Below are 13751 nucleotides of genomic sequence, written 5' to 3' on the forward strand. Positions count from 1 at the left end.
TGGCCTTGACAATAAGGGGCATGGGGAAAGGCTGGAATTCAGGAGGAATGGAGACTTCCTTCTTCCTTTCTGCCTGATACCAACAGCTGACACCAGCCTTCAGCTGTTCTCCTGCACTCCCAGACAAGCTTCCCTGTATCCCCCATAGGAGGCACTAGCAGCAGCCAGACAGCCCCCCTCTTCAGGCTCCCGAGCCCTAGCACTATAGGACTCCCACAATCAAGCCTGTGGGTTCTGCTAACCCCAACTTCTCCCCTACATTCCTGCAGCCTTAAGAGAGGCAGCTGTTTCCTGCAGAGATCTCCTCTCAGTTATCTTAGTGTGTGTTTGCTCTTTGAGGCCCCCTCCAGCAGTGTAATCCAGCCCCTTTTGTAAATTCTCTTTGTTGAAAACCTAGCCTAGTTTCTGTTTTCCTAAGTGGACCCTGAGTGACACAAACTATTAGGAAACTGGTACTCACTTTTCGCTGGGGCCGTAAGCCAAGAGAAAGTAAATGTGTAAGTGCCAGGGGTCATCATGAGAGGTCAGCCTGCCTGAGAGGGAGGCTGAGACAGAAGGCAGATCCCTGACATGTTATGTACCTAGCTCGAGCTGTGCCGAAAACCATTCTATCCTCCCGACAGTTTAGTTATCCGGGCTAATAGGTTCCATTTTCTTTTCTTTTCTTTTTTTTCCCCTTAAGCTTTAATGGGTTAGGTTTTTGTTGTTTACAACCAGACAAATCCAAATCTCTTCGTCCCCACCCCCAGACCAGGTACCCCACCCCCCAGCCACTGAACAGCCAAAAGCAACCACCTCCTACTGAAAACTTTAATGAAACCAATAAGTTAATAAGTTAACAAAGTGAGGTACTTGCATATCCGAGAACTGGGTTGGTGGGGGGGACCTTAATCGTGGAAGGAGGGAAGGCTTCATCCCAAATCTCCTTTGGTCACAGGGTAATCTCATTCTCCTGCCCCTCTCCACAGCTCTGTCTCTGAGGGGATAGAAGGTGGCTCTCTGGGGACAGTGCAGTGCGGGTGAGGTGAGCCAGGACAGGCTCCATCCAGGGCATGATGGTCACATGCAGAGGGTATGTTGGGGCAGAGGCTGGGCACCGGGGGGCTGAGCGAGATCCAGCCCCAGCCCTGACGCTGGTGCATGCAGCTCCCCAGTCATGAGATGCAGGCCGCTGGGCCTGAGCCCCTGGCTCCCCGGCACCCCCAGAGGGTCACCACCAGTCCACTGCACACATCCTCCTGTTCCCTGCATTGGCTTCCAAAAGAGGGACAGAAGGGTAGGGATACCAAAGAGGTGCTGGGGGCCTGAGCGGAGGGGGGAGACTTATGCCAGTATGGGGGGGGGGCTGCCAACTGAAGTGAAGAGTGAGGTGCGGAAGGAGGGGAAATGGTGCCCGTGAGCGCCAGGTGCACAGCTGGGGCCCGACAAACAGGAGAGGTGAGATGCATTATTATTCTCTCACGGAGGGAGAGTGACTAGGAAGTGGAAGCAGGTCTGATAACCACCCTGGGGAGGGCCTGGGGTCTTTCCAGTGCTGTCTAGGCCCCAGGGGTCTAGGCCTGAGTTGTGCTGTAGGGACACCGAGGAGGGTCCATGCGGGCAGCAGAAGCAGCAGTTAGGGCTCCTGGACCAGTGAGAAGTAGACGTTCTTGAGAAAGGGGAGCTGGTAAAACTCTGAGATGAGGCCTAGAGAGGCCTGGAGTCACTTCAGAGCTCCCTCTCCTACTCGGACGGAGTGGCAGGCTTCCTCTTACTGGATGTCACCCTGTAAGGCCAGTCCACTGGCATCAGCTGCAGAGGCCCAAGGAAGGCTGAACAGCTGTGTGCTCACGTCTCCAGGTGTGTGTGATTGTGTGTGTCAGGGAGTGTGAGAGACTTTCTGCACGTTCGGGGAAACTTCATATGACCATGGGAGCACTGTCCATGGGAGATTTGGAGGCAAAGACAGAAACTTGTGCTGTAAGGTGTCTAAGGGACCAAGGAGGGGAGTGGACATCCAGCAGGAAGAAGGCACCCCTGGGAGGGGATACCTGCAAATGGGAAGAAAGGCCCAAGCACTGCCCTTGGGGAGGCAAGGGAGAAACAGGCCCCATGCTGGGTGAGGAGCAGGTGATAAGCCAAAGAACAGGGATGGGGGTCATGGCCAAGCAGCCTGAGACCAGCTATTGCTGGGGGCCCATCTCCCGACGAGGGAGGGGCAGAGGGACCCCATGGGGGTCCCCAAAGTTGCATATTTAACATAGTTTGCATATATGGTGCCCAGCTGCCTTGTGACAGGGTCCTATGCTTATGGGTACCTTTGGGCACCTTGGGCCCACCCCCAAGTGGGGCGGGGACTTGGCGGGAGGGTTTCTCTGCTCTGTCCGAAGGGCGGGCCAGAGACCTCACCTTGCATAGCTGGAAGATGGGTCAGGGCTCAGGACCCCAGCGCCCCACTCCCACTCCCGGGACAGTGCCCCTGCCAGATAGACCAGCCATGTCGGGCCTTGATGGAACGGGCAGGGCACTGGGGGGCCCAGAGGCGACGGGGCAGCCGCTGCTGCTGCCCTCCGTGCGGCCTGGCATCTCACGCTCCTGAGGTGGGGCGGGTCGCTGGCACCCCCACGGTGGGTATCTCGCCTACCCAGGCCGCCAAATACTGCGTGTGGCCTCTCTCCCCGCAAGGGGGCAAGTTCAAGTAAGAGAGGAGTCCGGAGGCCTCAGAGGGCGGGTCCGAGCGCCAGGCCCAGGGGCCTGCCGGTGCTGCCCCGCCCCTGAGAAGCCCCTCAGTCCATGTTGGTGCTGACCGAGCGGGAGATGCTGAGCGTCTGTGCGGAGACGGAGATGTCCTCGTGGTCCACAGGACTGTGGTAGTCGGAGGTGATGTTGGGGTCGAAGAGCGGCACTTGCACGGTGCCCAGGCTGGCCGAGGTGCCGGAGCGCAGGCAGCGCGAGTAGAAGCCCAGCAGCAGGTCCAGCTTGTGCTCGATCGACTGCACCTGGGGGCGGGGCGGGGCTGGAGGCGGGGCTTGTGGCTGGGGCGGGGCTTGGGGAGGAGCGCGGCCAGGAGGCGGAGCTTGGCCGGGGAAGGGCGCTTCTGGGAGACGCGTCTCCTCCCGGGGGAGGTGCGGCAGGAAAGGCGGAGCTTGGCAAGAGGGCGGGAAGGTGGGAAGCCGGGGTTCATTCCCGGAGGGAAATTTAGTTGTGATTGGTTGGAATAGTCCGGGAGCTAGAGAAAGACAACTGAGGCGGGGTTACACGGCAGGAGATGAAATTTAGACGGGTTTGTCGGAGACCACAGCCACGTGCAGGCGGGGGTTGGCAGGAGAGGGTGGGTTTCTCGGGGGTCGTCTAGCAGGAGTGGGCGGGCTTCCTGGGAGGCGGGGCTGGTCTGTGGGGCCCCGGACGCGTGGGCTCTGCTCAGGCCTCCCTGGCCGGTGTCCTGGGCTGCGGCTCCGAGAAGCGCACCCTCCCCTGTGCTGGTCCCCGCGGCCTTCCGGAGCCTCTTGGTCGACGACCAGCTCCGCCATACAAGTGAAACTCCATCCCATACTCACCTGCTTCTCCACCTTGACCACGCGTCCCATCATACTGATCTCATCCACCGCCTCTGTGTCGGAGGGCCCCTTGTCTCCCTTCTCTCGGGCCTTCCGGTCCCCGGGCCCCCGGCCCACAATCTGGTCCACCCTGTGGAAGAAAGTAACCGTCAAAGGGCCCAGACACATGCCACCCGCCCCTCCCTCAAGAGCTCTAGGTTACCTGCTGAACGGGGAGACACAGCCTGCACTGGTAGGAGGGGGCCCTTTGGCCCTGACAAATGGAGACTGAGCTGGATAGAGGGGCCGGACCTCTGCTTTGCGGGTTTGCCAACTAGCGAGCAGAGGGACCACACACACAAGCATGACAGGTAAAGCAACTGCCTCCTGGGAAGACAGGTGGGAAATGTGGACTGGCAAAAGAGAGCCGAGCGGGAATGTGAGGTATAAGGTGGACAAGGCTGGAGCTGGTCCCACCTTATTTTTCTGCTCTCCTTCACAGCATGATTCTTGAAAGCCTTATCTCTGCCCCGTCTCCAATTTCTCTCCTCCCTCCCTCTCTCAAATCTACTCCAGTCAGGCTTTCATTCCCACCATCTCCCCAGAACTACTGTTGTCAAGATCCATGCTGCTAAATTTGATGATCAACTCTCAGGCCTTGTTATACTTGACCTTTCAGTAGCACTCGGTACATCTGGCCACCCTTCTTCTGGCGCTTCCGTCATGTGGGGTGGCAAACACCACCTCCCAGTTCTCCTCCTGCCTACCTCACTGACCTCTCCTTCTCACTCTCCCTTGCTGGTTCCTCCTCCTTTACCCCCACGAAACTGCAGGACCCAAGGCTAACTCCTGGGACCTCTTTTCTCTATGCACGCTCACTAGGTGACGTCTTCAGCTGCAGAGTTGCAATTCCTCTGTAAGCTGTTGACCTCAAATCAGTATCTCACAGTCCACACCTCTCCTCTGGAGTCCACACTGCCCAGTCTAACTGCCAGAGCAACACTCCCCGAAGATGTCCGATGGGCCTCATAACCCAACACCCCCCCGACTCACCTGAGCCAAATCTGCTGCTCTAGTTGCCGTCTCTGTGTCAGCAAATGGCGGCTTTCTCCTGTTGCTTGAGCCACAACCCTGGGCTTCAGCCTTGACTCTCTTTGTTTTCCTCTTATACCCCATCAGAAAACCCTGTCAGCTCTACCTTTAAAATCTATCTGGAGTCTGCACACTTCTCCCCACCCTCACTGCTGCCACCGCGGTCCAAGTCCCCATCATCTCTTGCCTGCAAGTCTGAAGCAGCCTCCTGACTGGTCACCGGGCTTCCACCCTGGATCCCTTATAGGTCACCCTCAGCACAGCACCTAGGGTGCACCTTTAAAATACAGCTCAGATCTTGTCAGTCCTTTGCTCCAAGCTCTCCAAGGCTTGCATCTCCCCCTGGATGAATGCCAGCGTGTGTGCAGTGGCCCACGGGACTTTATACAGTCCAAGCGCCAGGCCAGAACAGACACGCCGAGCTCCTTGCTGGTCCTAAAACAACACCCCAGACACCTGCCCAAGCCTATGCTCTTGCTGTTGCCTCTGAAACCTCTTTACTTAAACAGCCACCGGGCTGGTTGCCCCACCTTTCTTTTATTTTTTTCTCAAATGTCATCTTCTTACCTATTTAAAATCACAAATCCCAATGCCCTAACCCTTACGTTTCTCCTTAGCCTTGATCATCATCTGACATCGTCTAGTCTCACTTATTTACCATCTGTTCTCTCCCACTAGAATACAAGCTCTGTGAGGGCAGGGACTCTTCCTTTCCACCAGAGCCCCACTGCCTGGCAAGTAACAAAAGCCCGACGACTATTTCTTAAGAGAACAAGTGAGTGGATGGGCAGTGAGAATGCAGGCCGCAAGAGGAGAAAGGCAAGGTGTAGGTGATTAGGGTCTTGGTGCAAGAATTCTTCCTATGTGCTGGGTGGAGAGAAGAGGTGCAGGAGGGTTCCAGAGGCAAGAGGTGGGCAGCATTGAGGACAATTTGCCAGTCCCCTTGGGAGATGGGAGATCACTAATTATTTTAATCCTATTCTTTTAGGACTAGGAAACAGTCCTCTAAAGACGTCCCCCGGGGAGTGCAGGTCGGTAGGGTTCGCAGAGAGGACTTGCAGCTGGGTCCTTCTTCAGACTCAAGGCAGGTGCGGGGTCAGGCCTCAGTGGCGCGCCGCAAGCCGGAAGCCTTGCCCAGGCCAGAAACTGCAGCTCCCGCCGAGGCCCGTAGGGGGCGCTCGCGGGGGCGCGGGCCCGGGCCCGGGGGCGGGGGGCTTGAGCCCGCAGTCCTGGCTTTGGAGCTGGGGCCCCCGCCTCACCGCCTGCCTGCACACCCACCGAGCCTGCAGGCTCTTGATCCGGCCCAGCATGTCCAGGTGCCCCGCCGAGTACTGCTCGATGACGTCCTTCACGTCGTATGGTCGCAGTGTCTCCTTGAATTTCCTTTTGGCCACCAGGAATTTCAGGATCCTGTCGGGAGAGGGGGTCTCAGCGGGAGGGGATTCTTCTCCAGCCCCCTCTCCATCCCTTTGCTAACTTTTTGCCCAGCGAGGGCACCTTCTGCTTGGGTCACTGCAAACAGCCTCTGCTGGGTCTCCCAGCCTCCCTCCCTCCCCAGCATGTTCCACCCCCACCCCCTGGACGTCTCTTGTGTGTGTGTGTGTGTGTGTGTGTGTGTGTGTGTGTGTGTGTGTGTGTGTGTTAACGTGCCTGTATCTGCAGTAGCCTTAGCCTGGGAGGACAGGGACTGGGCCTGGTTTCTCCTTGCGAGCTGGGACACAGGGCAGGTATCTGTGACCACTGGTGATCAAGACGGCTTGGGACAAGACATTTTTGCGTTCACTCCACAGATGCTTGTTAGCGCCACTGTGCTGGACCCTGAGCACCCAAAGAAACATCAGACCCAGTCCCTGGTTTCAGGAGCCCTGTTCTGGAGTGGGAGACAGGACACACAATTATGGGGTGACAAGGGCCATGTCAAGGAATGGAGACAGTGGTCTAGGATGATGAGAAGGGGGAGTCTCAGCTGGGGAGGGCAGAGGACAAGTTTGAGAATGATACCTTCCATTCCCAAGGGCAAGAGGGGGATGAAAAGAGGCTTTCTGGACATAGACAGACATGGAGGCATGTGAGTGAGAGTCCATTCAAAGTAGCTGGGACAGAATGTGAAGCTAAGGGGTCAATCCACCTGGGGAGGTGGGGTGACATATAAGACGACAGAGAAAGAAGCTGGCCTTGAAGAGGAGGCTGGTGGGCAGGGGGAGGACGTACTCTGAACAGCCCTGAATCCCTGGCAGACATTGGCTGATGGGCGGCTGGGGTGGTGGGGAAGGGTTTCCCCTGCCTTAGCATGATGGTTCTGCCCACCTGTGTGGGGAATGCTCCAGAGCGGCAGAGTCTTGGGCAGGAAGACCAGACCCCGGGGCTGGGCCTGAGCTGGGAGTGGGCAGCTTGGAGCAATTCAGGACTAAAAGGGACTTCAAGGGTTCTGAGTCTGAGTCCAGAATAACTCCCATGGCTTAGACAACGGGCAGGACGGTGGTGCCACTGCCTGAAATGGGAACAGGGGAGGAAGGGCAGGTTTGGGGCATGCTGGCTATGAGGGGTCTGTGGGGTGGCCAAGGAGACCTGACCTGGGCCAGGTGGTGGCTCAGGCGATGTGTTCCACAAGCTGGTCACTTGGAGGGGAGAGACAGCATGTGTCAGGGGGGGTGGGGAGAAGCCTCAAACTCTCCGGGGAGTGGAAGGGGGCCCAGCTGACTGTGATTTTACCAGGAACACAAAACAAAGAGGCTTGTGGGTAGATGCATCAGCCAGAGAGGAGAGGAGGTGAGCCTGGAAGGCCTGGGGGTAAAGGGCGTTTGGGTGGAGACGGAGTCTAGGCCAGGACTCCACACCAAGAAGCTTGGGGGCCAGAGCCATGGCTAAAGGGCTCAGGAGACTCTGGCCCACTCTTGTCAAGGCAGGGAGAGAGCCAGTAGAGCCAGAAGGACAGGGGCTTTCAAACTTGTTTGACCAAGACCCACCATAAGAAATACATTTTACGGGGCACCGGGGTGGCTCAGTTGGTTAAGCGTCTGACTCTTGATTTTGGCTCATGTCGTGATCTCAGGGTTGGGGGATCCAGCCCCACAGTCTCTGGGCTCCACACTCAGTGGGAAGTCTGCTTGGGATTCTCTCTCTCCCTCTGCCCCTCCTCCTGCTTGTGCTCTCTCTCTATCAAATACATAAATCTTAAAAAATATATACATTTTACATCAGAAACTAGTACACACACACACACACACACACACACACACGTAACTGAAATGTAGGTTTCATCAACATTATTTGCCCTTCCTATGGGGGAATGCACTCTGCTATTTTCTATTCTATTCCTTTTTTTTTTTTTTTTTTATGCTGACCATGGCCCACTGAATTGATTTCACTAAGTTGATTTCAAACCATTGTGACCTGTGGTTTGAAAAGCACCGCTCTAGAGGAAGCCCTGAGGGAGACAGACAAGCTGAGGTCAAGATACCCAAGGAGAGAGAGAAACTTTGAGACACAGAAGCAAAAGGAGGATGAAACTGAGACACAGAGTTGGAGGGAAAAAGCATACAGGACAGACGCAGGGAGAGGCAGTGGCTGGTGCACAGCTAGGGGGGAGGAGGGCAGAGACGCAGAGAGGACACTGCGGGTGGAGGAGGGGACTATGGTGGGCGGCCAAGCTTACCGCCCCAGCCAGCCAGCCCTCCAGACGTGAAGAGGATGAGCAAACCCTGCTGGGAGCCATATGCCACCTCCCACCCCACCCACACTCCAGGGTCCCCGCCAGCCAGCTCCACCGAGGGTGCCAGGCGGGCAGCAGCTGGCGTGCCTGGGAGCTAGGCCAGGCCTGGCCATGAGGGCAGGCCCCAGATGGGGAGCAGCAATGGGTGGCAGACGAATTGTGGAGGGTGGGGGCACCTCAGGCCTTAGACTCACCTGACAGAGCGGATGACCGTCTTCACAGCAGGCATGACGTCATCCACTGTGAGCTCACACTGGTAGCTCTTGTCTTCTGCCACTTCCTCCGAGGGGCCCTCTGGAAAGTCAGGGGGTCCAGGTGGTGGCAGCAGAAGGGGCCACTCCCAACCCCTACCACCACCTGCCGAACCAGCCTTAGAGATACCGATAAGGAGACAGAGGCTCAGAAAGGGTCCAGAACCTTCCTGGGGGCACAAGGCAGACCAGGCTTCTTCCCTGGCTGCCTTAGCCAGGGTGGAAAATCCTGGCTTACTGCACGCCCGTCTGCCCTCTGACCAGTCAGAGGAAGAATGTGCCTGGTGGCCACGTAAGTGGGAGTTCTTTTAGGGCACATCTGGTTTGGCCTAAGGCAAATTGCACACAGCCGTGAAGGAAGCCCCACTGGTCCCACCAGGACAGTGAGCCTCAGAGACAAGGGACCTGAGGCCTCTGCGCATAATCACACACAGTCTTATCCTTCAGCCAAGAGGGAAGGACGCTCCAGGGCCTGGCTCCCATGCCCGGCTCTGCTGCGGGGGAAGGCCCTGAAAGCAAGTCCTTCTGCCTCCGGGAGAGAGAAATGCTTCTCCCCGGCTGGTGCCCTGCACGAGGACAGGATGCTATCCTTGCTCCGTGGGGGCAGGAGAGGGTGGAAGGCCAGGCAGCTTCTTGGGCAGGGGAGAGGAGGCCCTGGGCACCAGCCATGCCCGGACTCCCAGAGGTCAGCACCTCCCAAAGACTGGTGCGTGGGATTCTGTAACTTTCCAGTAAGTGGCAAAGCCAGGATTCAAAACCCCGGCAGCCTGACTCCCAAAGGCTGCGCTCTTAACCACCACCAAGTGCCACCCTCCGCATTCTCATTTGATTCTTGAACAGTCTGGAGCCCAGCAAAGCAGGTGTTATGACGCCCAGTTCACAGACCAGAAGACCAGTGCCCAAAGATGCTCAGAGAGCAGGGACTAGAACCATCTTTCCACCCCCAGCCCAGACTCTGTCCCTGCCCCACCCTCCACAGCAGGTAGGTCCTGGGGGCTCACCCTCAGCAGAGGTGCGGGGTTTGAGTCTCAGGGAGGCCCGGAAGCGGGTGCGATCGTTGAAGCTCCAGCTCTTCTGCACCTTGGTGGGGCTGGCGGCCTCGCCCACCTGCTCGCTGCTGGGGGAGGTCGGTATCGGCGGGGGGGCCAGGTGCTGCTTGGAGGGGCCTGTCCGTCGCTGAGAGCCGCCCATGCGGATGCGGTCCTTGATGCCCATCCGGCTGCTGGCAGGGCAGGTCGGGTGGGGGAGAGAGCCAAGTTAGCCGGAGCTGGGGGGCGGGTGTGCGTGGGGACGCAGCTGACTTAGGACTTGGGGGTGGCTACTGGGTTTTGCTTCTCCACCAAGTGGAGACTTCCTGGGATGGAACAAGGGTGTGGCGAGGGGAACCCTGACCCCTACAGGAAGCCGATGCAGGGTCAGTCTGAGCAGATCCCCTCCCTACCCCCATCTCCCACCCCTCATTGCACACAGATAGGGGGTGCACAGGAGACAGATGTCAGAGCGGAAGCAGTGAGAGAGACCCAAGAAGGGAGTCAGTGACAGACAGGAGGATGGGAGAGCTGGGCCTGGCTCAGGTGGGTGGGTGAAGGTGGAGTGGCCACCCCTTTGGGCACAGATAGGCTGCTGGGGGATGGAGAAGCTCACCTGGCCATACACACTGAGAAAGGCCTCCAGGTCCTCACTGTACACAGAGGCAGGCTGTGTGGAGTCGATGGTGTGTGTGTGTGTGTGTGTGTGTGTGTATGTGTGCACACACGTGTGTGCACACCATGTGACAGTGTGGGTACCCAGGTACCAGTGTGTCTACATGTGTCAATTTCTATTTTCTTCTTTTCCTGCTGGAGCTCTTGATCCCACACTGATCGGTCAGGTCAGGGTTTAGGACCTGGTCCAGCTTTGCAGGTGGAACATTGCAAAACTCCAAAGGTCGGCATCACACAGGCTTCAGCATAAACGGGGCCACCCAGGGGTGCAATGTGCTGGCTGCAGAGGGCCTTGGCCTTGTGGGTCTAGCTGCTGGGCCCACATATACACTCCGGACATGTCTGGTGCCCACCCTCCTGGCGAAGGTCTTAACCTGTTCTTCTGTGGTCTCCCCGCCTGAGTTCTGCCGACCTGGATGGATGTTCACCCTCCCAGCCCTGCAACCCCCACTGCCTAACGAACCCCCATTTCAGCAACACCCACACACGTCTGTGTGTAGGGGAACACACATGTGCGTGTCTGTGCGTGTGCTCAGACTTCCCTTCCCACACCCCGACTCCCCACCACATCCCCAAACCTTGGAGGAAGACGGGTGCAGGGAGGCCCCAGGTCGCCCCAGGCAAGCCCTGGTCAGCCAATACCTGGTAGAGTAATCTGTGCCCAAGAATTTCAAGGACCATGTTCTCACTGTCTGAGTAGGACCTATGCAAACGTCCCCCACCCCACGTCCTGGGGTGTCACCACTGCCTCCCTGCTGTGGCTTAAAGACAGGTTGGGGACCCTTCCACCCCAAATGTCCGGGGCCCTGGCTCAGGAGAGCACCAGCCAGTCTTGGAGGAGGCCTAAGGTGGGGCACAGATTGGGGGAGGAGACTGTGTCACCTACTATCAGGGACTTTCAGGTCAAGAGTTGACCAGAGGATAGATTCTGGTTTCAGGGCTAGGTGGGAGTGAGGATCCCCCATGCCCTAGGCATGGGGTACAGGGTACAGAGCCAAAGTGCTGAGGTGAGGAAGATCTTGAAACCAGGGGCACCTTCAGGAAGGCAGCCAGGATGAAAGGCCATCCTTATGAGTAGGGCCTCTGCTCTTCTAGAAGGGAGAGGTTATAGGTCATGGGTTGGAGCCCTGAGGATATCAGAAGGGAAGGACGAGGCAACCCCACAATCCAGCACGCTGTTTGCTGGCCCAGGATCCCCTCAACACATCCCAAGGATTCCAACCAAAGTTTGAGGCTGGGTCTCCCAAACTTTCCTCTGCAGAGCCATTCCTTCAGGCTCTCCTCATGCTGGCAAGCAACCCCCACCCTCCTGGCCCGTGCAACCCCTCCCTCTGTCCTCCACTCCTCCAAGGGGTGTGGGGGGGGGTGGAGAAGGCCTTGACACATAGCCAAGGGCCTGGAACTCCAGATCTCTGCACCCAGCACATCACTCCAATGACATTGTGGGGGAAGGGGGTGACCTCCCTGTCACGAGAAGTGTACAAGCAAGACCGAGCTTGCTCTCAGCAGGACTTAGGGAGGAAGGGGTCTGGAGGCTTGCACTAGAGGCCTTGAAAGGTCCCTTTCCAGCTCTGATTCTGTGATGGTTGAAGGAGCTTCTAGCCTGGTTTGTGGGGTTCTGTAACTTTCCAGCCAGCCAGAGGCCCTGGGCTCCTCTTCAATGTAAGAAGGCACTGTTTTCCCAGGGGTGGCCCTGGATTCCAGCTCCTTGGGCGAGGCCCAGAAAATGGCTCATGTCAGCCTCTCTGGAGCCTAAAAGCTCAAACAAAATGGAAAGAAACCTGGCACACGGTGGACATCGGAAGAGCTCCTTCCCATCCCGGCTCCTCAGCACACGCACGGTTCTGTCTGAACGCCTTGGCCCTTCCAGCTCTCTCTGGGCTGCTTCATGGGGTGGGCTCCACATTTACCATCCCTAGTTTGCAGACTGGGAAGGAGGGAAAGTGACCTGCGCAAAGGCCTAGAGCCCCTGTGGATGCAGCAAGGATCAGAACCCAGTTTTTTCTGACTTCAGACACTGTTCTTTCTCTGGAACTAATGATCAGGAGAGCGTCTAGGGCAGCGCTTCTCTAATGGGGGCAATCTTGCTCACTAGGGGACATGTGGCAATGTCTGGAGATGTTTCTCGTTGTCCCATTGGAGGGTGGTCCTGGCAGCTAGTGGGTCGAGGCCAGAAGGTTGCCTAACAATGCTAAATAACGCCTGTGACAGCCCCCACCCATGAAGCATTCTCCGAACCTGACTTCCATGGCGCCGAGGTTGAGAAACGGGTCTAAGGGGTCTGTTGGTGTCCTGGCGCACAGATGGGCTAGGCTTGCCTGAGGCTATCCAGTGGCGGAGGGCAAGCTCCGGACACAAGCTGCCCTCTACTGCCCTGCTGGGTCAACCCCTGTGTCCGCTTTCCCAAGGAATGACTTTAAGGGTTCCATCTGCTACCAAAGGCCGAGCGCATGGGGGAAGAGGCAGCCAACCCCTCCTGATGCTGCGGACATCCCCTCTCTTCAGGACGGTGGATGCAGCCCCATCGCTGGCCCCTCTGCCCCAGCATTGCCCTTCCTGCCCTTCCTGCCCACACAGCTAAAGTCATCTTGCAAAGGGGCAGGTCTAACCCAGAGACTCCTTGGCTTAACCCTTGCGGCGCGTCTCTATTTCCTTCAGCCATGGTTTCCAAGCTACTTTTAGAAATGAGCCCTAACTGCTCCGCAGGCCACATGGAGCACGGCCGACCATTTATATAGCACTTCCTATGACCCGAGCACGTTGTGAACGGGAGCAGATGCGGTTACGATCCGCAGGTTACGTCTGAAGAAACTGAGGCACCCAGGGCTTAAGGGGACAGTCCCCTCGCTAGGGAGTGGTGGCCAGGGTTGGATCCAGAATACTAGTTCCTTAGAAGCGCTGCCTCTTGGATGGGCAGGCAGGAGCTCGGTCCCCCAGGCACTTATGGGCTCCTCAACCCACAAGGCTCCAGAAGCACTTTTGGGCAACCCAAGGGTCAAGGAGCCCAGGCTGCCAGGCAGGGCCTACAGGATGGCGCTCATGCAGGGCTCTGGGGTTCTTTGCGATCCAGCTCTGCCCCGACCTCACTCGTGACCCCACACTCTCCGATCTGGCCATGCTGGGCTGCCTGCTCCTTCCCCACGGCTGTGCCTGCTCAAGCCTCCTCACTGATGCCGTTTCTTTGGCCCGGGATGCCCTCCCTCACGTCCACTCCTTTGTGGGCGGCCTCTAGGTGAAGGGCCTGACCCTGGCTCCAGAGCCCCTCTGCTTCCTCCTTTCATTGCATTCATCACACTGAACAGCACTTCGCCCTTTGCAAGTCTCTGGGCGCCATCTGTTAGTCACCGCTGTGTCCCCAGTGCGGGGCCTGGAACGTGGTGGTGATGCGGCTATCCGAGCCCGGCTCTAGAGTTAGCCAAAGAGGTGCCAACCCCAGCTCTTTCAGGCATCAGCTAGGTCCCTGGGGGGAGGGGGGGCA

General features: G+C 57.7%; 1 protein-coding gene across 1 annotated transcript in view; it reads right to left on the bottom strand.

Moving 5' to 3' along the window:
* Positions 1-796: 796 nt before the first annotated feature.
* Positions 797-13751, bottom strand: part of KCNQ4 (potassium voltage-gated channel subfamily Q member 4) — a 53025-nt gene continuing 40070 nt past the window's right edge. The window contains exons 10-14 of the mRNA XM_026498373.2: positions 9572-9792; positions 8514-8613; positions 5886-6017; positions 3537-3666; positions 797-2978 (exon numbers count right to left, since the gene is read on the bottom strand). Coding sequence (XP_026354158.2) covers positions 2766-2978; positions 3537-3666; positions 5886-6017; positions 8514-8613; positions 9572-9792 — 796 coding nt within the window. The 3' untranslated portion in view covers positions 797-2765. The remainder of the gene's footprint in view (positions 2979-3536; positions 3667-5885; positions 6018-8513; positions 8614-9571; positions 9793-13751) is intronic.

The sequence above is a fragment of the Ursus arctos genome, unplaced genomic scaffold (genome assembly GCF_023065955.2).
Source record: "Ursus arctos isolate Adak ecotype North America unplaced genomic scaffold, UrsArc2.0 scaffold_12, whole genome shotgun sequence".
Classification (NCBI taxonomy): domain Eukaryota; kingdom Metazoa; phylum Chordata; class Mammalia; order Carnivora; family Ursidae; genus Ursus; species Ursus arctos.